This window comes from Littorina saxatilis, linkage group LG7 (genome assembly GCF_037325665.1).
Source record: "Littorina saxatilis isolate snail1 linkage group LG7, US_GU_Lsax_2.0, whole genome shotgun sequence".
Lineage (NCBI taxonomy): Eukaryota > Metazoa > Mollusca > Gastropoda > Littorinimorpha > Littorinidae > Littorina > Littorina saxatilis.
Genome location: NC_090251.1, coordinates 19,245,559 through 19,271,071, shown reverse-complemented (window position 1 = coordinate 19,271,071; position 25,513 = coordinate 19,245,559). Strand labels below are relative to the sequence as shown.

Below are 25,513 nucleotides of genomic sequence, written 5' to 3'. Positions count from 1 at the left end.
CTGTGCGCAATATTGATGTGATCGATTGTTGCCGGCAAAATGTTGATTCAAATTAAAGATGATTTCAGCCTGTTGTAACAGACTCAGTAACACTCTACTCTGAGAAAAAAAAGATCGAGACAGCAGCAACTAGCTAGCTGCATGCGCTGAGTGTCACTGAGAGAATTGTTACACAGTTCAAGACTTCCCCTGTATAAGACCTTGCTTTTTCATATGCATCATTCATGACCTGTGAAAAGGGTATACCTTTTTGTGCCAGTCGAAGGGTTGCCATTTCCAGAACGTGACGAGGCAGCTCGTTTCCGGAAATGCGGCGCTTTGTTGGAAATCAAATGAGGTTTCGGGAAATCCCGATTATTCCAACTCTGCCCCGGATTCTTACTTTGCGCCCAACATACCGAGTACGTGGTTACGTCCCTTGAATGAGTAGGGAAACATTTTAGGATGAATATATATATATCTAAGTTTAAATTTAAAAACTAGATGGACAAATTTGATCCTATGAATGTAAAGTACCCAAGGTCCATCGTCAGTACTATCGAAGGGTGTTTCAATTTTTGTTCAGTGTGGAGTTTACACAAGATCAACGAGGCCGAATCAGAAAGGTGACAGAGGAAGAAATCTGACATCGCTACACCGGCGAAATACTGAGCGGTATTGTGGTAGCACGTATGAACTCAGTCTGGAAGTTTTGTTTGTTAAACCACATCGGCGTCTTACATTACAGGAACAAATACAGTTTAAACAAGTTAGACAAGGAGAATGTGAAAAGATCTGTGAAGAAAACCCCGAGTATTGAACAGCCCAGTGCCCGGGCGGCCTCAGTGTCATGGGTTGCAGGCGGAAGTCGGAACTTCGGTTGTGAGTCTTGCGGCTAGCAGAACAAATGTAGGCCTAGTCAAGCGTGGTGCCGAAAGTGACAAAGATGATGGCACCTTGTGATGTTACTTATTTGTATGCCAGCAAGCAAGCAAAACAAAGACACGCTCCCACACATGCAGACAATCGGCGGCCGGAGTCAGACAGACACGGAATGTATTCGGAAATCAGTACAGAATCAGAATCAGAATCAGAATCAGAATTTATTGCCATTAAAGCACAGAGCCTATTGACACATACAAGATACATAAGTAGGGCCTATAGGAAAAAACAGCAATATAACATAACATACATGAAATACAAAACCAAGTGGAACAGGGTGAACAAAGCCGGAGGACCTGAGGATGAGCATAAGTTAGGCTATTGAGGACAGTTGGAAGACGCATTGCATCTGCGTAGTTGAAAACAATCGTACACATATTTTGCCAATTGCCTTTGGACGTCGCTGTCAGTAAACAAAGAACTGACTCTTATTTCATCACTGCCGGTGGAAGTATTCGGTAATAACTGTTGCCTGAGATGAGCATACATTGTACACGAATCAAGGAAGTGAAGTTCATCCTCCACCACTCCACAGTTTCTGCATAGTCTTTCCTCCCTTGGTGTTCCCGTGTATCTGCCCTTTTCGATTTCTAAGTCATGGGCACTTATACGTAGTTTGCTCATAGCCTGTCTGTGTTCTTGTGTTAGCAAAAGATAGGGTTGTAGAGAGTAGTCGTGTGACACTCCCTTGTAAAACTGTAGTTTGGATGAGTTTCCTTCTTTTTTTGTCCTCCGGAGCCTGACAAATTGAGTTTCTACATGTTTTGTTAGCGCGTGTTTCAGTCTTGCCGGGTGTATTGTGCTTTGGTTTTGCCACACGTGTTTGAAACCTGAGGAAGTGAGGAACTCGCGTACAAATAAGAGCCATTTATTTTCCTCTTTATGTTCTTGTGAGAGAAAGCTTGAGTAAGTTTGCCTAAGAAGCCCATGTTGGTCAGATTCCATGATGTGTAACCAAAATGATATGATCTGTCCCAATATTTTTGTGCTGATCGGAAATCTGCCCAATTCAGCCAGTACTGGGAAATTCATTGATTTTCTGTGTACTCCTAAAAGTTGCTTGCAGAATTTCATGTGTACGTTTTCATGCGGAAGGACAGTCGTTATACATTTTTCAAGGAGATTATTCTCAAGGTTCTGCGTGTCCTTTAGGTTTATATCTTTGCAGTAAGGGAGCCAAATTTCAGAGCCAAAGGTCAGAATAGGTGCAACTAGTGTATCAAAGAGTTTCGCCATTACTGGGACACTTATGTTCTTTGTTCGTACTGCTCGTTTGAGCGAGTGCAGAGCTTTGCTCCCTTGCCGGGAGAGATGGTTCTGTGCCATTTTCATGTCTCCGCGTTTATTGAATATGATGCCGAGATATTTATAGTTGTCTGTAGTATTGATTATGGCATCGCCAATTTTGAAGAAGAGGGGGAGTATGGGTTCGTGCTTGGAGAAAACTATCACCTTTGTTTTTTCGCGATTAATTTGTAATCCCCATTTATTGCAGTATTCATGGAGGCTGTTGAGTTTGTCCTGTAATCCTTTCTTTGTAGTTGAGAGAATAACACTGAATGTCGTCAGCATACATTAGGCATGGCACCGGAAAGAGTCCAGCCTCATCCACAGTTGGGGAGTCACAGTCTTTTAAGCTATCAACTATGTCATTAATAAAAATATTAAACAGTGTTGGGCTTAGGGTATTACCTTGGAGAACACCTTTTCTTACTGTGACTTCCCGCGATAGGCCGACTTCTGTCTTTGAGCATACGGTTGCATTATTATACATTTCTTGCACAACTTGCAGTAGTTTGCCTCCTATCCCTATCTCATGCATCTTATATAGTAATCCTGTGTGCCAGATACTGTCAAATGCCTTAGCGAAGTCAATGAAACAGCCGTACAGTCTGCCATTTGTAGTTCTGAGGGTATCATTGACTAGCTTTTTTAGGATGAACACTTGGTTTTGCGTTCGAGACGATTTTCTGAAGCCGGCTTGCTCTTTAGCTAGCAGGCTGTTGTTCTCGAGGAAGTTTGTTATTCTATTGTTAATGACCTGGCAGAAAAAGTTTGCCATTGTGTTGTTAAGAGTGACGCCTCTGTAGTTACTAGTGTTGTGTGGGTCTCCGTTTTTGAATATGGGCACATTCACTCCTTTCTTCCATTGTTCGGGATATGTTCCATATTGTATTAACTGGTTGAAGAGCTGTTGTATCATGATAGGCCTCAATACAGGGAGACTTGTTTTGATCATTTCATTTGTAATACCGTCTATTCCTGGAGATTTTTTCAGCTTTATATGTCGAGCAGCCTTTTCTATCTCTGTGTCTGTTATTGGAAAATCTAGTAGGTTTGTTTGATGTGTTTGTTGAGCTATCTTTTCTTTCATGATTGAATCACGGGTACCGTCTATCTCGGTGTTTTGACCGAGCAGCTTCTCAAGGTGGGCAATCCATTTGGCTCCACTCACTTGCGTCTGGTTTCGGTTGTGTGCGGACTCTGAGTCCTTGAGTTGCTTAATTAGTTTCCATACAGAGGAAGGGTCTTTGTCCATTGCTTCATTTAACATTGTGACCAGTGAGGTTTTGTAGCGGCTAGTTTCTTTTTTCGTAGTTGGCTGTTGTACTTTTTTCTCTGTGCAAAATATTTTTCTCTTACACCGCGGTTGAAGGGGTCTCTGTTTAGGGCATTTAGGAGTGACCTAACTTCTTTTCTTTGTTTGCCACATTCGTTGTCAAACCATCTTCGTTTCTTTGTGTTGGCCTTTTTAGTTCGGCAGGTTAGTGCTATATCGGCAGCCGACTGGAGAATATTTGTGAGCTCCTCAACACGAGTGTTTGTGTCATCAGTATTCTGTGAGCATGTGCTGGTGATATTGCTTAATTTTTGCTGCAAATTAAAAATAGATGTTTGAACTGGCGCTATGTTCAGTGCAGCTTGAAATCGTTTTGCTGATTCTTCAGTCCATATATATATGAGACAGCTGCCGTGACCGGGGGTTTGGTTTTTATGCAGTTTGTTGTTTCTGTGGAGTGTAAGGAGAATGAACCTTCAGCCTTATTTTTTGTACAGACGGGAAGATATATATACATAATTCTAATGGACAGTGGTCAGAATATTGAGATAAGGCATGCACTGTCATGGAATGAACATCTTTCAAAAGTGTGTTAGAACATATGAAATAATCGACAACACTCGCTCCAAGCGGTGTAATACAAGTAAAATTTCCCTGTAGATCGCCAATTGTTCTCCCATTGAGAATACACAGGTTGTTATTCAGGCAGGCATCCACGAGTTTTCGCCCATTTTTTTGGACTAAGGCGTCCATCGATCGGCGAGCATGCACATTATCAATGTTGTTTTATAACATCCCTCACATATATAGATATTCCTCCAGATGCTTTTTGTGCTCTAGCACGTCTCTTTCTACAGTAATGCACAGGTACAAATCCTGGAATTGAAACATCCCGACAGTTATCTTTGTCTAGGTGTGTTTCTTGCATACATATAAAATCATACTTGACTAGTTTATCTATAATTTGCTGTTCCCTCAATTTATTCGTCCTCAAGCCATCTATGGTCTCTCTATATCCTTTGATGTTCCATGATAGGATTCTATAAGCTTGATGGGCACACATTTTGGTACGTTATACACATGTAAGATCGTCGGTGCCCTGCCCTAATAATCGTCTTCTAATAATAAGCCTTCTGACTAAAGTGTCACATTGCCATACTTTCTATGTGTTTACTTGCCGTTAGTACCATCTGTTGTTGTAGTGGCTTCGTTGTTCCCTCTGATGGTGGTGGGTGTGGTCGTCGTCCCAGTTGTGGTGGGCGTAGTTGTTGTGCCGGTAGCGGTGGGCGTAGTTGTCGTCCCACCGTTGAGGGTGATAGTCGTCTCTCCGACTGTTCCCCTTGTGTGGGGGATAATCCCTGTGTCGCCAGTTGTCATGACGACGCGGGGTGTGTGTCGGGTCGTAGTCGTTAATCTGTGCGTCGTGGTAGCTGCGGCGTTGGTTGTCGTCCTGACGACGCGGGGAGTGTGTCGGGTTGTAGTCGTTGGTCTGCGTGTCGTGGTAGCTGCGGCGTTGGTTGTCGTCCTTCCGTCTTCGCCTGGGCTGTTGGTGGTGGTCAGGTTGGCTCGTCCTTGTGTCGTGATGTTTCCTGTCATTACCGTCGTTTGTTGAGCGGCGTGGAGACGGGTAGGGTCGCCTTTCTGCCTTTGTCCAGAACAGGGCGTGCACATGTCGGCCGATGTTCGCTGCTAGCACACTTGTTCCCCGTTGACTAGGGTGGGTGCCGTCTTGTCCCCAGTAACCTTGATTCGTTGATTTCAGGGTGGAGTGGTCAATGAAGGAACCCCTGTCTTCATCGACAGCCTCTGAGTATGAAGGGGGAATGGGGGTGGTGGTGGGGAGGCCAGTCAATGCAACATCTGTTTGGCATGCTGACTGCTGGGTGTGGGTTACAGCATCGACGCTGACATCCTTGCCTGCGTTCCGTGTGGGCTTTACGGCGTTTGCGATAAGCAGCGGCAGGGTTTCGGCTCTCGTCAGTCTCCTCGTTGCGTTGTACTTGATCTGTCATATTACGCACACCCTCCGCAAGATTGGTCATGATTGCCATCATGTCTTGATGGTTAAACTGTACCATCTGATGCAGCGTTGTGTAGTTGTCCCTGACATTGTCCGGGGAGTGGTGTGTAGTCTCCGAACTTTGTACAGTCTTTGAGGCGGTGCATTGGGCAGTGTATTCCTCTTCCATCCTTTCATCGATAAATGGTTTTGCACACACAGCACATGTATACTTCCTTGAAGTGTTGGCCAGCACGCACAGTTGGTAGAGTGGAAGTTCTGTGCAGTTCCAGTGAATCTTTCTACTGCATTTGTCACATTTCACTGACTTGCATGTTTTCCTTTCACCACACGGACACTCGGCATCGGTGTTGTCAGTAGTTGTGGTGTTGTTGTCCTCATTAGTGGGAACATCCTCCTTTTCTCGAAAGTTCCCCGTTGCGTCTTGTGGGTTACTGGCAATGTTTCCATTTGTTGCTTCATTCTCAGGGGTTTCCTCCTCGAAAATATCTGGGTATGCGTGGCCAGCTTGATTCATGGCCATCTTGGCTTCAGCTATTGTTTCAAACGATTGATGGCTGGCCGCCGTCCGGGGAATCCGTTTACTTCACGCGAGGCCTGGTTCCAGGTTTTGTAGATGCCTGGTTTTCTTCCGACGTTGACCGCGTAATATTTCTGAACGTCTTTTTTCCCCGTCATTGTTGATGTGGGCGTATAGAAGTCGATTTGGGCAGAGCGATCCGAATGAACGTGTTACTCGGTCGCCATCTTGAATGAGTGGCAAAGTGTTGAGGCTGTTCACCGTACGAGCGATCCGAATGCACGTGTTACTCGGTCGCCATCTTGAACTGAGTGGCAAAGTGTTGAGGCTGTTGTACCATACAAGCGGGCTGCAAAGGCATGCATAGTTTTTCAAGCGATATAGTTGTGAAGGGTTACTTGGGGGCCCAGGTAGCTCAGTTGGTAGAGCACTGGATTTGTGATCGTAAGGTCGCAGGTTCGAATTCGGGCCGGGACGGACTGACACGGGTCAACTCAAGTTATGTGCAGACCCAGAGACCACAATGGCACGTAAAAGACCTCGGTCATTCTGCCATAAGTGCAGATGGCTGATACCACCTAAACACGCATAGGCTACACTTGTGTATCTCATCAAGCCCGTGAGGGCTTAAAACTCGAATTATAATAATCATATAACCCATATCTTGCTAAATATTTCGCCTGTAGGACGGTAAGCATTCTCTCTTTCTGGTTAGTTGTTTCGCATAACTTGACTCGAGTTGGTGCTTGTGTGACAGGACAGTGGGTCAATTTAATAGGTAAACATCGGCGGTGTGACAGCTGGTCCCCCACAGGAGTGCACTGACTTACTTGGCACTGAAAAGTAGGTGGCTAGTAAACATAAGTCTTCCGAAACATAGCCTACGTACACTGAGCAGGGCCGGTGTCACGATTTCATCTTTCGCCTGTGTACATATTTCCACCTCGACATACTCAAGACTGAAATGTTGTTTCCTGGTAAAATTAAGAAGTGAAATTATTTATGGACGAAAAGCATGTCAGTTTCTTGCATGTGAAGAAAATTGGTGGTAAAAATTAATAGATTTCACTCCCGCCAAAATCGAATTCTTCGAAAACGTGTACTGAGTGGTTACGTTCCTTGAGTAAGAAGGAAAACATTTTAGGATGAATCAAATTTCTAAGTTAAATAAAACAAATTGGTTGGAAAAATTTGGCCTCATGAATGTAAGGTACACAAGGTCGCTCATCAGTACTATATATCGAAGGGTGTTTTTTTGTTCAGTGTAGAGTTTATACTAGATCAACGAGGCCGCCGAGAAGCGAAATATCAACACGGCGAAAGATGAAAACGTCACACCGGATCTGGGGGGGGGGGGGGGGGGGGGGGTCCTGGGTTTCTAAGAGAAAAGAAAAAAAATATATGGACTTTTTAAGCTCTTCCCCCAACTCCCTTAGTTTATTTGGTCTTCTAAAACTAGTATTTCAAATTATGAACAACATCAAGTCGACAACGACCTGCCCTCCCCGTTATAAGTCCATCATTATAGGCCACAAGTCAAGTCCGAAAGGAAGCACACACACACGCACGCAAGCACACCGGCACACATAGGCAATCACGCAAGCGGCACGCACGTACACAAGCACGCACGCATGTACGCACACACACACACACACGCACACACACATACGGAGAAACTTTATTGGGCTTGCAATTTGGAACCAACTCGGGACACGGACAGCCGGCTTCTGCGTCTGCACGGTGTTAAACCGAGTTACTTCGTCACGGTCCGACAACAAAAGTGTTTCCACTCGTCAGAGCTCAAGTTGCCGTCTCGCTAAGTAGAAGGCAAAATGATATTAGTGATATACGTATACAGACTCTCACACTTTCGATATGTGTTTGAATTTCACGCTTTCCTGTAAAAGAAACCTTTTGAGATCAATGCCAATCCTTTGTGGACCGTATCCCTTTAAATGCAAATAACTGCACCACTGTAGGTGGAAGGAAAGACACTTGACGGCGGTGTCTGTGTGTTTAAATGCTGTGCTTCGATCCGGCGAGGAAGTCATATGACTTCTTTTGTAACAGGTGTTCGCGCGACACGCACAGTGACAAAGTGCACAAGAGCCCGTAAAAAAAGGCGTATCAAAGTGCCGGTCGATTGAAGTATCACACTCCCTTGTAGTAGTAGTGGTAATAGCCAAACTGAGGAGAAGGATGCTTCGACCGGCGAAAGATGAAATCGTGACACCGGTCGAAGCATCCTTCTCCTTTGGCTATTACTATTATTATTGTTCAGTGTAGAGTTTATACTAGATCAACTGGCGAGGCCGAGAAGCGAAATATCAACACGGCGAAAGATGAAAACGTCACACCGGTGTAACACGAAATTTTTACTCCACGAAAAATTTACTCCGGAGTAAAAATTTCGTACGAAATTCTTACTCCGAGTACACATTTCGTACGAGAAAAGAACTCCCCAAGGCACAAAAAAATTACTCCCTCCACGAAATTTTTACTCCCCATTTTTTTCACTTCCAGTAAAAATCTCGTACGCGAAAATGGGATGCGGGCGAAGGGATAATGCCAATATGTGATCTCGCGCAAACGAATGTCGCGCTAGCCTCCCTCCACTCCTTCCACCACCAAGACTAACAGCGGACAAGGGAGTCCAAATTTCGTACACCTGGCATGGGAAGTTAAATTGCTCGTGTTAGGGTGAAGTAATTTATTCGCTTTTTTATTCGTCAGGGGAGTAACATTTGTGTACGAAATGTTAACTCGGAACTCACCTGTCGTGGGGAGTAATTTTCTCGTGTAATGGGGGAGTGCTTTTTTCGTAAAGGGAGTAACATTTTCGTACGAAATGTTTACTCCGGAGTAAAAATCTCGTGGGAGTAATTTTCTCGTGTTACACCGGCTTCTGTGACAACGTTTTTTTGGGGGCGGAATACACTGTCATATCAATAGGCAATAATTAGACAAGTTGGTGTTGTGTGAAGCTCGAGAGAACTCAAAATCACAGGACTGCTGTCATTATCCTTGCTTTTTGTACACTTATCAGCTAGCGTTACGTTTCTGTGCTCAGCAGGCTGACTGAAAACAGTGTGTTCTTCTCGACACGGTCCACTTATCGGTAGGACTTCAAAGTGATACTCTGCGTACATACAGAAGCGTTTTCTGCCCACAAGCCTCTTGGACATTCTTGTGTCAAAGTGCATGACAGGACTACTTTAACTCTGTCGGTAAAGTTCACTGTTAAAAATAAATCGTATTTTGTGCCTTGGGACTTGAAAACATTGCTACCACATACGACCGTTATCTTACGTACACAGTTTCATTCATAAGGCCATAGACCTATATTATATAGGTCCCTGATAAGGCTTATGGTATAGCAACAAAACCCTCATACCAATTTTACAGCGAGACACAGCATCTCCGTCGCTCTTGACTCTCCGTGGGCAACAAGATAGTTTGAAGCAGCTTTGTGTGGTTTACCTTCTGATATATCTGCTGCGAGAAACTAGCTGATCCGAAACCTTTTACCCCAGAACAGCGAAGTGTCCCAATAGTGTGCAACTGCAGGTTGAGTGCATGTGGTGTTTTCCTAGTTATAGCGGAGACTTAGTTGAACAAGTACATAACGTACGGTGATTCAAGCGCTGTGCGACGATGGCGGAGATAACGACGATGACCGTGATGATGACTGTGATGATGACAGCGATGATGGCTGTTTTTGGTGTTGCTGGAAATGCCGCAGCATCTCAAAAACCAAATATCATTTTCTTCGTTGCCGATGACTTAGGTGAGGGTGAATTTGTTGTTGTTGGTTGTTGTTGTTGTTGTTGTTGTTGTTGTTAGTGTAAATTAGTGCGTGCGAGGGTGTGTGTGTGTGCGTGCGTTTGTGTGTGCGTGCGTGCGCGCGCGTGTGTGTACGTGTGGAAAGGGGATGGTATTCAAGGGGGTATCATCAGGTGTTATGAACATGATTGAATTGCCGTTTAATGGCGCTCGAATGCCCCTTCATTTGTGCGTACACCCCTTACGTTCCCGGTGAAAACCTCGGGGCTAGGAAACATGTTAAAACGTGAGGAGGAAAACGATGAAAGAAAAAATTAATGGGTAGCGAAGCAATAACCAGGGTAAGCGTCATCAACTCTCGAAGTGTAATTAACAATCTCACAACCGGGATTACACACAAAAAATCGTATTACTTATCATTAGACCTTGCTTTCTGTTTTAAATTGTAATGCTTTCTGGGCTGAATCCTATTTGTTTATTTCCTAAGGCTGGAACGACGTAGGCTGGCACAACCCCAGCATGCTGACTCCCAACCTCAACCGTTACGCCGCCCAGGGAGTCATCCTCAACTCCTCTTACGTCCAGTACTTCTGCTCGCCGTGAGTACGTTAGGAATAGGGTATGGTGTGGTTGGCTCCCACCTCCACGACAGTCGATATCATTGATTTCTACCCCAGTGCCGTGCGCGCGTGTGTGTGTGTGTGTGTTTGTGTGTGTGTGTGCTTGTGTGTGTCTGTGTGTGTGTGTGTGTGTGATTGTTTTTGTGTACGGGTGCTAGGGCATTTGCGCGTAGGTGTGTGTGTGTGTGTGTCAGTGTGTGTGTGTGTGTGTGTGTGTTTGCACGTGCGTGCGTGTATGCGTGCGTTTGTGCGTGTGCCAATAGTGTAAATAAATTCACTAATTATCATGACTGCCACTGAGAAAGAAATAAGGGGAATGAGACAGAATGTTTATTTGTAGGATCAAAATCACGATGAAGGAAGCCGGGAGACAGAGAGTTGCCACATTTGGGGTATTGAAAAATCTGTTGTTGGCTGATTTTGTTTAGTATAAAGGTCTCAGGGGCGGATCAAGGGGGGGTTTCCAGGGTTTTCGGAACCCCCTCCCCTGGCCTAAAAAAAATAAAGAAAAAAAAGAGAGAAAAAAAAATAAATCAATACATTTGAAAATAAGGAAAAACTTATAGCTTAGATTGCACCAAATTGCTCCATTTTCCTTGATTTTATTAAACAATTATTTTTTTGGGGGGGGGGGGGGGGAAATGTTCCGGGGGGGGGGGGGAGGGCATGCATTAGGGAAAGTTTCTCGGCTCAGATTGCACCAGTTTGCTCCATTTTCCTTGTTTTTATCAAACAATTTGGGGGGGGGGGGGGGGCAGGCCCCCGGACCCCGCTAGGAGGTTCGAACGCTTCACGCCCTCAACTAAACGCTTCGCGTCGTCGAATTGTCCCTAAAAACAAATTTGGATACCCCCCCCCCCCCCTCCTAAAAAATGATGTGATCCGCCCCTGGGTCTGGTTTGTCTTTCATTGTTGTCAGTATTAATACTACATGTATCATTTCCAGGTGAACAAAACAGTCTGTTTATCATATGTTAAAAGACAACAATAGATCTATGTCACCTTTTCTACATGGCAGAAAACTAACATATATGAATTGTTGTTTTGAAGGTCGCGCAATGCCTTCATGACTGGTTACTTCCCTTACCACACAGGGCTGCAGGTAAGTCCAGCATGTCATGTTTCTGGTGCAACGGCTTGTTATGTCTTTCGGATGACAGACAAAATCACATCAAACGTTTAAAAAGATTAGGCGCTGACCAAGTAAGCTTTTAAGCGTGAACCATGTGTTTACATTGCATCTCTTTAGGATTTCAGACAGCTATTGGTTATGAATACATGCGTTCTGTCACGTGCAGCACGGTGTGATCCTGGAGGGCGAGCCTCGCTACGTGCCGACCAACTTCACCATGCTGCCAAAACTGCTTAAGACTGCGGGCTACGCCACGCACATGGTGGGCAAGTGAGTGCACGCTGCTTGGTGATACCATACAGACATGCACATGGTGGGCAAGTGAGGGCACGCTGCTTGGTGATACCATACAGACATGCACATGGTGGGCAAGTGAGTGCACGCTGCTTGGTGATACCATACAGACATGCACATGGTGGGCAAGTGAGGGCACGCTGCTTGGTGATACCATACAGACATGCACATGGTGGGCAATTAAAGTGAGGGCACGCTGCTTGGTGATACCATACAGACATGCACATGGTGGGCAAGTGAGCGCACACTGCTTGGTGATACCATACAGACATGCACATGGTGGGCAAGTGAGGGCACGCTGCTTGGTGATACCATACAGACATGCACATGGTGGGCAAGTGAGGGCACGCTGCTTGGTGATACCATACAGACATGCACATGGTGGGCAAGTGAGTGCACACTGCTTGGTGATACCATACAGACATGCACATGGTGGGCAAGTGAGGGCACGCTGCTTGGTGATACCATACAGACATGCACATGGTGGGCAAGTGAGGGCACGCTGCTTGGTGATACCATACAGACATGCACATGGTGGGCAAGTGAGTGCACGCTGCTTGGTGATACCATACAGACATTCACATGGTGGGCAAGTGAGTGCACGCTGCTTGTCATTTGCACTGCTGAAATGATTAAGTCGTCGAGACATTCTCGAAATTCAGTGTCATTTCATCTGGAGACATGCATGAACTAAAGATGACAAGGTTTACTTGACGCCATTGTTATCATTGTGATATCTTCAGCTCCATGTTAGGGTGGACGTCTCAAACCAAATTTGGAACCATTTTGTCAAGGAGAAGACACCCTAAAGGATTTCGGACCACAATCGTCTAAAAAGTATATATTTTTCGGAACTCAAAATCTCATCACTTCCTGACTTATAACAGGCCTCTGGACGTCTTATCCGTGACTATGAAAATACGTACAGCACTAACTCATTATGTTCTTTGAATGCCCGTCAGTGCTCGCCGATTTTATACTGCACAAAATCGAAGACGCATTGATGGAAAGATTCTTCAGTATGGTTAGAACGAGAGCTGTTTTTAAGCAAGAAAAACAACCCACGTTTCAGATTGCTTTTAAACTAAGCAGCTCAGTGTATAAATGTACTTTTGTTGTTGTTGTTGTTGTTGTAGGTGGCACCTGGGAATGTGTAACTGGAAGTACACACCAACTTACCGTGGTTTCGACAGTTACTTCGGTTACTACAACGGTGCTGAGGATTATTACACGCACGAGACAAGTAAGCATGCATGATCTCAATAAAAACAAACAATAAAGGTATGTTGTTGGAACGTTTCATTATTGACAAAACAAAACGTTACGTTCACAGATATATCGACCCAGCGGTCTTTTAAGTGCACATACAAACCACAGATGATCTACATAGAGGATCCCCCAATTATAAGTTTTACGGTGTCCACGGACCTCCGCAGCGGAACTTTAGAGGATCCCAAAAGCAGGAGGACTTTTGGAAGTTCTGTAAGACCTTCACAAGAGCTTTAATTTGTTTGTTATATCGGTTAGATTTGCTCTGAAAATTCATGTGTGTGTGTGTGTGTGTTTATAGAAAACAGGGTACATAACCAGACAATAAGGGGGCAGGGGGTGTCATAATACAGGTGTGAGTCGCGTGTTATAACTTTGTGTGCAGAAGACGGGGGATACGACTTGCGGAACGACACACTTGTAGCCAAGGACCCTGGTCAAAGCCATTTTGACGTAAGTTTTATGACGTCACGCTCACCCAACGTCAGAAATGGCCCGAGTGGTCTCCGGACCAGGGATTGCCCTTGACGCACTGTACGTGGTGCTGTAGCTTACACATGAACTCATTCGATAACATCACATCACTCACACCAGCTGCTTGTCTTCGCCACTGACGTCAGGGTAGTTGCCATAGAAACAAAATATGTTACGAAAATTAGGAGAGCTTTTGGCAGAATATTATAGATTTTTCAGGTCCTCTTGAAATCGGTTCATCAGTGATACATTTTCGTGGAGGAATGTAAGTTTGTAAGCATTTCTTAAAAGAGGTTTGTGATCGTTTTCGGCAGATTAGTTCGTGTCGAAAAAATACATTCATTACTTTTGAAGGCAGGTTTCCAGACGGGTTTTCTTTTACAACTTTATTTTCTCTGTGGTACAGTATTTATTCACCGACCACACGCTGAAGGTGATTTCAGAACACGATACAAGCACGCCGCTTTACCTCTACCTGCCCTTCCACCTCTGTCACAACCCTCTGCAGGTGTGTGTACGTGTGTGTGTGTGTGTGTGTGTGTGTGTGTGTGAGAGAGACTGAAGAGAGAGAGAATTTGGGTGTGCGTTTGTGCTGGTGGTGGTGGTGTTGTTGTTTAAGGGAGAGAGAGAGAGAGAGAGAGTTACTTGGATGTTAAATACTGGTATAATCTCAAATCTAGCTTTGCTAGCCTCTGATTTTGAACTTCATTGACTTAAAAAAGAACGAAAGTCTGCCGAGAGCCACTTTCTGGCTTTCTGTAGTGAGTTGCACGTGTTGCCTGTGACGCGACTCGGACTGTAGCTGTTTACATTGACTGTCTTAGGTCCCCAAGGAGTACGAACAGCGCTACAGTCACATCCATACTCAGGACAGGAGAACGTATTGTGGTCAGTATTTTTTTTTTTTTTTAGTCTGTTCAACAGTGCCTTTCGACGAACGCGCATACCAAGAACACCGACAACAAACACAAAATTAACAAGCAAGCAAGCAAAGAAGGAAAGAAAGAAAGAAAGAAGAAAAGAAAAAACAAGAAAGAAAGAAAGAAAGAAAAAGAAGGAAAGCAAGAAAAAGAAAGAAAGAAAGAAAGAAACAGACAGACAGACAGATGAAAACTGATTGCGAAAATTACGATTGCAACAAAGTACATTCTTGGTGAAAAAAGTACTGAGAATATAATAACAGACCCAATGTCGTGATAACATAATACTCGTAACAGGCAGTTTCACTCTATATTTCGTATTACCAGATGAGGATACGTGAATGTGTACCTTCTGAAGTTACTTTACTTGGTACAACTTTAAAGATACCTTCCCTCTCGTGCAAGCAATCCTGTTCCTCGTCACGAATCTGTTCGGCTTTTTACATAGTGTAAGAGCTTCGTCCCACTTAGACATATAAAACAAATCAACAGTCTGACTTCTCTTTTGGTCAGATTATTTGTCGAATAGATTCTGTCAGTGACACCACGCCAGTCTGTGAAAAGAAAAACGTTCTCACTCTGCATCAAAAGAAGTAAGGCTGTTCATTTTCGGCATGTGCTCAATTAGAAGGATGATCTTGTCTCTGACATGGAAAATGCTGTCGCATACACGGAAGGAATGTATCTTTCAAATTCACCTGCGTCTTTAAATTCGGGTTTTCAATGTGCGAACAGCGGAACATACTTGAACTTTCCCACCCTTCAGCATTAATAATAATAATGATAATAATAATAATAACTGGACTAACCTATGGCTCTAGGCCCTTTACAAAAGAACATATACAGAATAGAACAATTAAATATACAACCTACATAAGACAATTAACCATACAGACAAAAATCACCACATGTACTGTTCACACAATATCCATATGCTATACACACTATATATACACACATACCCAGCGAACACTTTCAACAATCATGCCAACTTTGTGGGAGAGGAGCTCGAGTACGTGCAGAAATGGAATGGAACAGACATGTAGTATTGTGTGAAAAAGAAAGTTTTCAACTGTTGTTTGAAAGAGCTGAGAGAGGTGCATTGTCTTGACAGAGAAACGAAGAGAGTTCCAGAGTGGTGGTGCAGCACAACAGAAGGTCTTGCTCCGTGGTGCTTCCTGTTGAAGCGCTCAACTTTTAATAGCCTGGTGTCAGAGGATGATCTGAGTGTGCGTGATGGGGTGTATATGTGCAGGAGTTCAGAAAGGTACTGAGGGGCACTTCCTGAGAAGACCTTGAAACGCAGACAAGCGACTTTGTACTTGATACTCTGTTCCACCGGCGGCCAGTGGAGTGTGTAATAGCAGGGGAGTGACATGCTATGTTTTCTTTGACCTAAAGATGATGCGGGCTGCAGCATTTTGAACAGCGGTTTGGAGAGGTTGGACATAACTAACGAAGGACATCCAATCAACAGGGCATTACAACAGTCTAAACGAGACAATATGCAGGGAGTGGCAAGGGTTTTTGTGGTTTCTTCAGTGAGAAAGTGGCGGATGGAGCTGATGCGCCTAATTTCAAGGTAGGGTGCCTGACATGTTTTTGTGACATGATGTCTCATAGAAAGGTCAGAGTCAAAGTAGAACCCAAGATCTCTGGCCTTCCCTGATAATGTGACAGATGCTGAGCCTAACTGAATGGCACTGGGAGATTGTGACGAGAAGAAGAGGTTGAAGAGGCAAACAGAACTGCTTCAGTTTTTTCTTTGTTAAGATTCAGTTTGTGTTCATTCATCCAGTCTTTTACATCAGAAAAGCAGTCTTGTAGGGAAGACACAAGGTCATTGACCTTTTCAGGAGGAAATGCTTGATGAAGCTGTGTATCGTCTGCGAACATTTTGTGACTGACTGCATGGTGGTTGATGATGGTAGACAGCTGTGTTGTGTACGATACAAACAGCACCAGACCTAAGACTGAGCCCTGTGGTACTCCATAGAGCAGAGGTGCTGTGCTAGAACGATGGTCTGCCCGACAAGAACAAACTGACTTCTGTCTGACAGATAGGAACGTGTGCGTGATACCGTGTAATTGGAGAATAATTGCGCGTTTCTGACTTGAGCCAAAATGAGGAAACATTTATTTCAATTCTGAAAATGCAATGGTGTTGCAGGCATGGTGACCATGATGGACGAGTCGTTCGGGAACATCACTCAGGCCTTGGACAGCCGGGGACTGCTGGACAACACGCTGCTCGTCTTCACCACTGACGTCAGTCTAGTTGCCATAGAAACTAAATGTACTAAATCAGTGCACCTTACAGCGTGCTTTTATTTAACATGGTAGCATTGGAAACTCTGCTAACTTCTGAATAATGATGATTATGCTGCTGATGTTGATAATGGTGATGATGCCCCTGGTTTACAGTCCGGTGCTAAAGTGTTTGTACGAACTCACAACGCCCCACTGGGCAGCCTTGTTTGCATGTGCATGATAATGTGGCAAGTTATGATGATAGTGTTGATGTCAATGTTGCTGGTGGTGGTGGTGGTGTTGTTTGAGATGGTGCTGCTGATGTTGATGATGATGACGACGACGACAATGGTGATAACTTATTTGGAATCGTCGTCAGTGTCAATTCCTTACTCGGTAGATGTGAGTAAGATTAATGAGGGTCATCTCAGAAGTTCATATCATACACATGAAGGAGATTAGGTTGAGCTATGATACCTCGTACCTGTACAAAATGAAACATGCATAGAGATATAAGCGTCCTCGTAATAATCATGTCATCCGCAGTCATAGAGGTCTTCTTGCCACTGCCTTAGGCTACGTACGAACTTTTGAGACAGCCATCGTACTGTGTCGTGTCCGTGGTTTATTGTGCTGACCGATGAGACAGCCATCGTACTGTGTCGTGTCCGTGGTTTATTGTGCTGACCGATGAGACACCATCGTACTGTGTCGTGTCCGTGGTTTATTGTGCTGACCGATGAGACAGTCATCGTACTGTGTCGTGTCCGTGGTTTATTGTGCTGACCGATGAGACAGCCATCGTACTGTGTCGTGTCCGTGGTTTATTGTGCTGACCGATGAGACAGCCATCGTACTGTGTCGTGTCTGTGGTTTATTGTCTTGACCGATGAGACAGCCATCGTACTGTGTCGTGTCCGTGGTTTATTGTGCTGACCGATGAGACAGTCATCGTACTGTGTCGTGTCCGTGGTTTATTGTGCTGACCGATGAGACAGCCATCGTACTGTGTCGTGCGGCGTGGTTTATTGTGCTGACCGATGAGACACCATCGTACTGTGTCGTGTCCGTGGTTTATTGTGCTGACCGATGAGACACCATCGTACTGTGTCGTGTTCGTGTTTCAGTATTGTGCTGACCCATGCTTGGTGTCGACAGAACGGAGGTCCGGTGATTTACGGCGCCAACAACTGGCCGTTACGAGGGGCCAAGACCACATTCTGGGAGGGAGGTACCCGGGGTGCTGCCTTTGTCTGGAGCAAGAATTTGCTGCAAAAGAAATCTTACGTCAGCGACGGGTAACGTACATACATTAACTGGCTATGTATAAATGTTAACATTGATGGCCGCATAAAAAAAATTGCGGATGTTGTCAGCTTGAAAGGTTCTATGGGAATACGTAGTGTTGTATCTAAGCAGAAACCGGTGGAGCTCGATTAATAGTGAGCCAGTACGTCGCTGTTATGTTGGTTCGACCCTAGAGTTCGGTGAGAGACTTTGTTGTTCCAGAGTCGACTTTTTTGCAGACTGTCTGTGTTTGGATATCCCCCTATTCACGCATGCGTTCGAAAAACATTTCAATTTGACTGCAAAAGCTCAAAGGATTGAAAAACATGGACGCAAGCGTGGAGAAAAAGTGCCGGAACAAGAAAGAATGGGTTGCGCCGGACTATGGCAGCTCGCTTTCCCAAGTAGGAAAGCATCCCACGGGACTGTATGAAATATCCTTACGCTGCCTTCCCTTACCTTACCTTTTCTTTCCCTGTCTTACCTTACCATGCCATACCTTACCTTACCTTACTTTACCATGCCTTAGTTTACCTTGTTGTTTCAGGATGATGCACGCAGTAGACTGGTTCCCTACCATACTACACCTGGCAGGTGTGGCCCCAGGTAAGTGCCTCACTCCAAACAAGAAGTGTTCCAATGTCAACACACGTTTTGTAACCATTTGGGAACACTATGTGAGATACTCTATGCTACTAACAAAAGTAGCACACATGGTAAACACTAAATAATGATTACAATGTGTGCATGCTTTTGCAAGTAGACATGTGATATCTCACACAGTGTTGCCAACTGGTTACAAAAAGTGTGTTCACATTGGAACAGAGTTGAGAGTGCTCTCTCACAAACCAATAAGAAAGAGAAAGCAGAAAGCAGCCGTCTGACGGTAGATTTTTGGTTTGTGTTGAAGTGTAAGAACGCTCTTTGCCACATGTAAATATATAGGGGCCTCCCTGGGACATATTCAGCTATGTAAGTGAGAACTTCCCAGAAAAGGGCATTACCTCTACCGTGTTGCTTTTCAATGTGACATACATATCAGGGAAAGGAATAGACGGGGTAAACCAGTGGGACATGCTGAGTAAAGGGGCACCGAGTAACAGAGACGAGTTTGTCTACAACATCGACACCATTCTCAACAGCACGGCCATAAGGTATGTTCTCAGCTTTATTTCCTTTTGAAAGAGAGAGAGAGAGAGAGAGAGAGAGAGAGAGAGAGAGAGAGAGAGAGAGAGAGAGAGAGAGAGAGAGAGAGAGAGAATAATTAGAGAAAAAACTTGCATAGCGAGTCCCCGGATATATGCGTGCATTTGTGCGTAGGTGTGTGCGTACGGTGTTACGGTGTGTGTCAGTGCGTGTATTTATGTGTGTGTGTGTGTGTGTGCCACATATCAAAACAGTGGAGGCGAATTCAGTATTAGAGCTCACAGTCCTGTGTTATAGCTGCCTTGTTTTGTTTAGCGTGTGCTGACAAAACACTAGCCCCTGCTCGTCAAGCGTTAAACGGTTTGTCTTTCGCCGCTAGCCTGCAGGCGAGTTGGCGTTGTTTATCTCTGGTGGCCACTGTTTATAATTCAGAATCTCGGAACCGAGTCTCAGTAAAAACTCTTGGAGAAGTCTGCAAAGCGAAGACCAGAGCTTTTTTGCTATGTATGTGGGGGTTTTGCAGACGACATTTTGAAGCATACGCGTTGCCATGACTGCATCAAAATGTTGTATTAAAAACTTCGATAAAGTATCTCAGTTGCACATTTTAGCAAGGTCAATCATTATGCTAATTTAAAATCGCTTCAAGCACTTATTGATTAAAACCAAAACTGTGAAATATAATCTGCTAACACTTTCTTTTATCTATCTAGAGAGTATTGCCAGGATGGTCACGTGCTTCCGTCTTAAATAAACGGGATTATGTATGCCACAGTATGGATGAACCGAGTTGCATTCACTGAAGTGGCCGTAACACAGGTTAAATAGCAATCTGTTAAGCACACAATCTCCCCCCCCCCCCCTCCCCAGCCCCCCAAACAGATTAACAAAATAAAAGAAGATGATTTTAGAAACAGCAGCCGGAGAGAGGCCCGGGGGGGGGGGGGGGGGGGGGGGGGGGGATTAAAGATTGGAATTTAATTATAATTGGATAGATCCGCCGCACTGCCAAGAAAAGTGTACAGTGTTTCACCCACTTTCCCGAAAATATATGCATCTGTGTTAAAATTGTCAAAATGGAGTTCCAACTTATCATCAGTGATCAGACATAACTTAGATGATCAATGTAGGCTATATTATATCTCTGTTATCATGCACTACTGACTCAACAACACAAATACTTGCTGAATATAATATCTCTATTTGAAAGCATATCCAAAGGAACCTTTTGTCTCTGTTGATAAATATCGAAGTTCATTGCATTATCTTTACTCTAGACTTGTATTCAGTTTCTCTGTCAGAGCGGCAAAGTATCGTCTGCTACAGACACCGACCCAGCAGTAAGAAAGCATAGGCTCTAGCTGAATACATTTTATTTTTTTCTCGTCAAAAGTAGAAAATACATTCATTCGTAAAGAAGAACTAGGGTTTAGATGAAAAGGTTAGTCAGTGTAATATCATATATATACCAATAGATTAAGGAAGATTTTTCAAGAAAGTGCCGATTGTGTTTTTTGTGGTTAGGCCTATCTTTTATCGTGAGTTCCGACAGTAGCGGCTCAGTTACTGCGGACCAGCATAACTGAGTTCACACAGAACTATTCTCAGCTGCACTCAACATGGAAAAAACCCTGTGTTAATTGTTTCAAGACAACCACATTTTGTAACACTACTTTGAAACTTCTGCTTCTTGTCATCATTATAATCATTGCAAGGGCTCCAGGAACTGAGAAATGTTAAACACACTTAAAACCACGTAAATGTTACAGGAAGGCGCCTTTACCGCCTATGCATGGTGCCACAGATTTCAGCAGCTAGCGGCCGCCGTGACCTTGCAAGGCGGAGCATCGAAATTTGCGCGGAATATTCAAAAAGCTTAAACCACACTCACTTTTTTTCTTGAAAACAGCATAAATATTGTTTTAAGCGTAATAAGTTTAATCTGTATGTATGCTGGAGGTGTAAATGCACTAACATGCATATTTTGTTGCTTGTAAGATGTAGTGTTCACTTACAAAACTTTGACAAGTTTGGTCTTTCGGTTGGCGGTGTAATGTGATTCTTATGTACCGGTTCGACATGTAGGAAACAGCAGTATTTAACTGATTTCTTCCGCATTGAATGTTTCTTTGTGCAATCAGTATAGAAGATTGCAGAGAGTGTATTCTGATGATTTAAAATGTGTGTATTATTAATTATTAAGCAGCCCTGATAGTACTGACTATGTCTCTTTCTACTAAACTGACTCAGTGTGTGACTTCTTAACTGTGCACATTTTCAGCCAGAAATTCATTTCTCTTCCTTGTCTTGCTTGCAAATTTGTTCTTTCCTGGCCGAGCGATAACATAAACACTCCTGCCAAGGGTTGTGTTCTGCGATGTTTTAGAGCTCGGAAAGGCAGCAGAGGGCTTGTCATCAGCTTTCCCTAAATGGATTGCTTGAGGGCTAATAAGGAAGGGATACTGCTATATCAGTGGTGGTTGTTGACATCTTGTATATATACAGCTTGCTGAATCCTAATGCATGGGCCAAAGAAGGAAACTCGGCTCCACTGATTTGATACGGTGTGTGTTTATGTGTGTGTGTGTGTGTGTGTGTGTGTGTGTGTATACGCGTATGTGTGCAAGATTGGGTGCCGGAGTGGATGTATGCATGCTTCAAAAAAGGATGTGTGTGCGTGCATGCGTTTCTGTGTACGTTTGTGCGCACATGCGTGCGTTCGTGTGGGGAAGTGCTTGTAGTACACAGAAGCTGACATGTGGGCCGGTGGGTCGCCAGGTACAAGGATTACAAGCTGATGACGGGGTCCCCGGGACGCTTCAACGACTGGTACCCGCTGCCACGCTCACAGGGCGAGGAGGACGCCACACATGAGGAGGACGCTAAGCCACACTGGAAGCCTCAGCTATACAACATCAGGAGTAAGCCTTGGAATATACCTTCTCTGTCATGCTCTAAAGATGCCTTCCTTCTCAGCAAAACTCTTGTATGCTCAAAAGACACATCCTTTCTCATGCAAACTGACTCTCGTAAGCTCTAAAGATACCTTCATTCTCATACAAACTCTCATCAGTTCGAAAGATATTTTCCTTCTCATGGAAACTCTCGTAAGCTCTAAAGATTCCTCCTTTTTCATTCAAACCTTGTAAGCTCTAATTCTAAAGGGTCATACCTTCTCAAGCAAACTCTCGTAAGCTCTATAGATTCCTTCCTTCTCATGCAAACTCTCATCAGCTCTAAAGATTCCTTCTTTTTCATTCAAACTCTCGTAAGCTCTAATTCTAAAGTCATACCTTCTCAAGCAAACTCTTGAAAGCTCTACAGATTTCTTCTTTTTGATTCAAACTCTCATAAGCTCTAAAGATACATTCCTTCTTATACAAACTATCATAAGCTCTAAAGATTCCTCCCTTTTCATGCAAACTCTGGTAGGCTCTAAAGATTCCTTCCTACTCATGCAAACTCTCATCAGCTCTAAAGATTCCTTCCTTCTCATGAAAAACTCGTGCAAGATGTAATACCTTCCTACTCATACAAACTTGTGTAAGCTCTAAAATACCTTCCTTCTCATGCAAACACTTGTAAGCTCTAAAGATTCCTTCCATCTCATGCTAACTCGTGTCATAGATGTAAAGAAACCTTCACTAACATGGAAACTCCCGAAGGTCTAAAGTTGCCTCCCTTCCCATGCAAACTCTTGTGCAAGCCACCACAAACCCATGAAGACTTTAGCAGGGGATAAGATCATCCTTCGACTTAAACAACTGCCCCAAACTAGAAGCCTGGCCGGCCCCTTCCTGTGCAGCTTGGGAATTTTTGCTGGATTAATTTTGCGCGTCACATGAATCTGTCAGATTCTGTGGTCACTGCTCCCCCAGTCAACAGCCTCAAGTAGACTGGACGCACACTGGCAAACTCTACCCTCAAAATATGAACAGATCGTGACATACTTTTTTTTTAACACAGCCACGTATTGTCACCTTTTTGTGTATTTTTGTCATCAACTTTAGAACGGTGAGCGCACCCTCACAGGCCTCAGCCACTGATCAAGTCCAGTCAAGTAAAGAAATATATTCATTAAAAATAAATTCCAACTCTGCACAGAAAGCAGCCAGGATGTAGACTTCAGGTGTGTCTAGACTTCAGGTGTGTCTAGACTTCAGGTGTGTCTAGACTTCAGGTGTGTCTAGACTTCAGGTGTGTCTAGACTTCAGGTGTGTCTCCTTGTGGAATGATGCTTTTATCCCAAATAAAAGCCAGGGCAGATGTATGGAGATTTGCGAGATGGTTTACACGGGGTGTTTTACACGTCATCAATTTAGAACAGTAGATGATGTAGGTCTGCGGCACCCCAGACCTCAGTCTGGCTGAAACACGGTACAAACAAAGTGGCAGTGCCACAGAAAGCGACGCTGTTTAGTCCACTACTTCGGCATTTATAAATTTAAAACTTGATGATTCCAAAGACGTGAAAGTTTCTCTGACTAAAGTAAAGAATTCAAGGCTTCATGGTTCAAACGTCTGTTAATGGCAGTTGAAAATAATGCGATAGATGGATTAGGAGCCAACAAGCAACGAAAAAAGAATCAAGTCACCACCTCAGGTCTGACGACTGTTGCTCTCCATGTTTTAGATATTCAATTCTCTGCAGTGCTTTTTTTAACAACGCAATCAACTTGTGAATAGTAGACAGGGATCTAACGGATGGACATATTTAAAGGTGGGGTACGCAGTCTAAACGATGGTGTCTCATGGTTTACTCCGACATAAGCAGTCCAGTATTCGTGAGTTAATTGGTGAGGTTAATTGCCAGTAAAGACACAGAAGGTTGTTCGTGTTGCAGATGACCCCGAGGAGCGTCACGACCTGGCGGACACGGAGCCCCAGACCATGAAGATGATGATGGACAGACTGCACAAGTGGATGGCGTCAGGCGTGCCCCCACAGAACACCCCCATAGACCCCCGGGGGGACCCCAAGAACTGGGGCGGGGTTTGGACCCCCGGTTGGTGCTAACAGATAAGCGCAAAGACGCGCACCATGTGGAGGTGTTCTTGTAGTAATTTTAATTGCATGACTCGAATCACGTTAGGCGCCTGTAGTACTGACAGGTCACAATTTTGCTAAAATCGAAACAAGGAAAGTTATGACTCTGCTGTAATGATCCAATAAACAAGATAATTAAGTTTATGAGACATTTTATTATAAACAAAAAGAACTATCCTTAGGTCAACACCATATGAATGCATTGTTACCTTTTTTACATTTAGTCAAGTTTTGACTAAATGTTTTAACATAGACGGGGAAATCAAGACGAGGGTCGTGGTGTATGTATGTGTGTGTGTATGTGTGTGTGTGTGTATGTGTAGAGCGATTCAGACAAAACTACTGGACCGATCTTCATGAAACTTGAGATATTAGAGTTCCTGTGTATGATATCCCCAGATGGTTTTTTTCATTTTTTTGATAAATTTCTTTGATGATGTCATATCCAGCTTTTAGTGATTGTTGAGGCGGCACTGTCACGCCCTCACTTTTTAACAAAATTGGTTGAAAATTTGTTCAAACAATCTTCGACAAAGGCCGGACTTTGGGATTGCATTTCAGCTCGGAAGCTTAATAATTAGTTAATTAGTTTGCTCATTAAAGTTGTCATTAAAAACGATTTTTCACTGACAGATTTAAAAATCACTGCATTGTATTCTTCTTCTTCACCTGAATTCAAAAAGATATAGATCTATACGTTATGTTTACTTGAAAAACGCACTCAGAATGAAAGAAAATAGGTCGAGTATAATGTTCGCATGCTTCGCGGAGACGAGCGTGACCCGTCTCGGTCTTCGGGGAAGTTTAGCCAAGACTATCTGAATGTAGTCTCGGCGATGACTGGTTTTTGGTGATGATCTTTTAGTTTGATGCCTAGAGATCGACTAAATGTTTATATCGTTTCACGCGACTTGTTTATTCTTGATTTTGAAACGTTGAACTGTTTCTCAGTTTTAAATTTCTACTTTAATAAATTTGAAAAAGCTGTGTGTGTGTGTTTGCATACATGCATGCGTGTGTTTGTGTGTGTGTGTGTGTGTGTATCCTTTTATGCAACCTCTAGGATTTAAAAATATAGCTTTTCCTTGCATATGAGTCTATTATGACTTGAATTTCACTGCAATTGTGAAGAAACAGATGAGACACAAAAAGCGTCTTTTACTATTTTATTTTCAGTTACTATGTTTAGGAGGCCAAAGTCGGAATGTTTTACAGATTGCATCTCCTTAAGACTACAGTGTCAATCTACATTACACACACATACACACACA

The 25,513-nt window shown here is 43.8% G+C and overlaps 1 protein-coding gene across 7 annotated transcripts; it reads left to right on the top strand.

Annotated features, from left to right (window-relative positions):
- The first annotated feature begins 636 nt into the window (after positions 1-636).
- LOC138970859 (arylsulfatase B-like) lies at positions 637-25,229 on the top strand. 7 transcript variants are annotated; one of them, XM_070343417.1, is made up of 15 exons: positions 637-654; positions 9,427-9,808; positions 10,292-10,403; positions 11,475-11,526; positions 11,723-11,826; positions 12,987-13,093; positions 13,505-13,572; positions 14,000-14,101; positions 14,418-14,481; positions 16,684-16,781; positions 17,922-18,061; positions 18,598-18,656; positions 19,093-19,204; positions 21,975-22,117; positions 24,040-25,229. In XM_070343417.1, the coding sequence occupies exons 2-15, from the start codon at positions 9,676-9,678 to the stop codon at positions 24,210-24,212; spliced, it is 1,467 nt and encodes a 488-aa protein (XP_070199518.1). In that variant the 5' UTR covers positions 637-654; positions 9,427-9,675; the 3' UTR covers positions 24,213-25,229. The 7 variants fall into 7 exon arrangements, with proteins under 7 accessions (XP_070199518.1, XP_070199514.1, XP_070199516.1 ...); XM_070343413.1 differs by lacking the exon at positions 637-654 and adding an exon at positions 833-861 and having other exon boundaries at positions 9,092-9,808; XM_070343415.1 differs by lacking the exon at positions 637-654 and adding an exon at positions 843-861.
- The last annotated feature ends 284 nt before the right edge of the window (positions 25,230-25,513 follow it).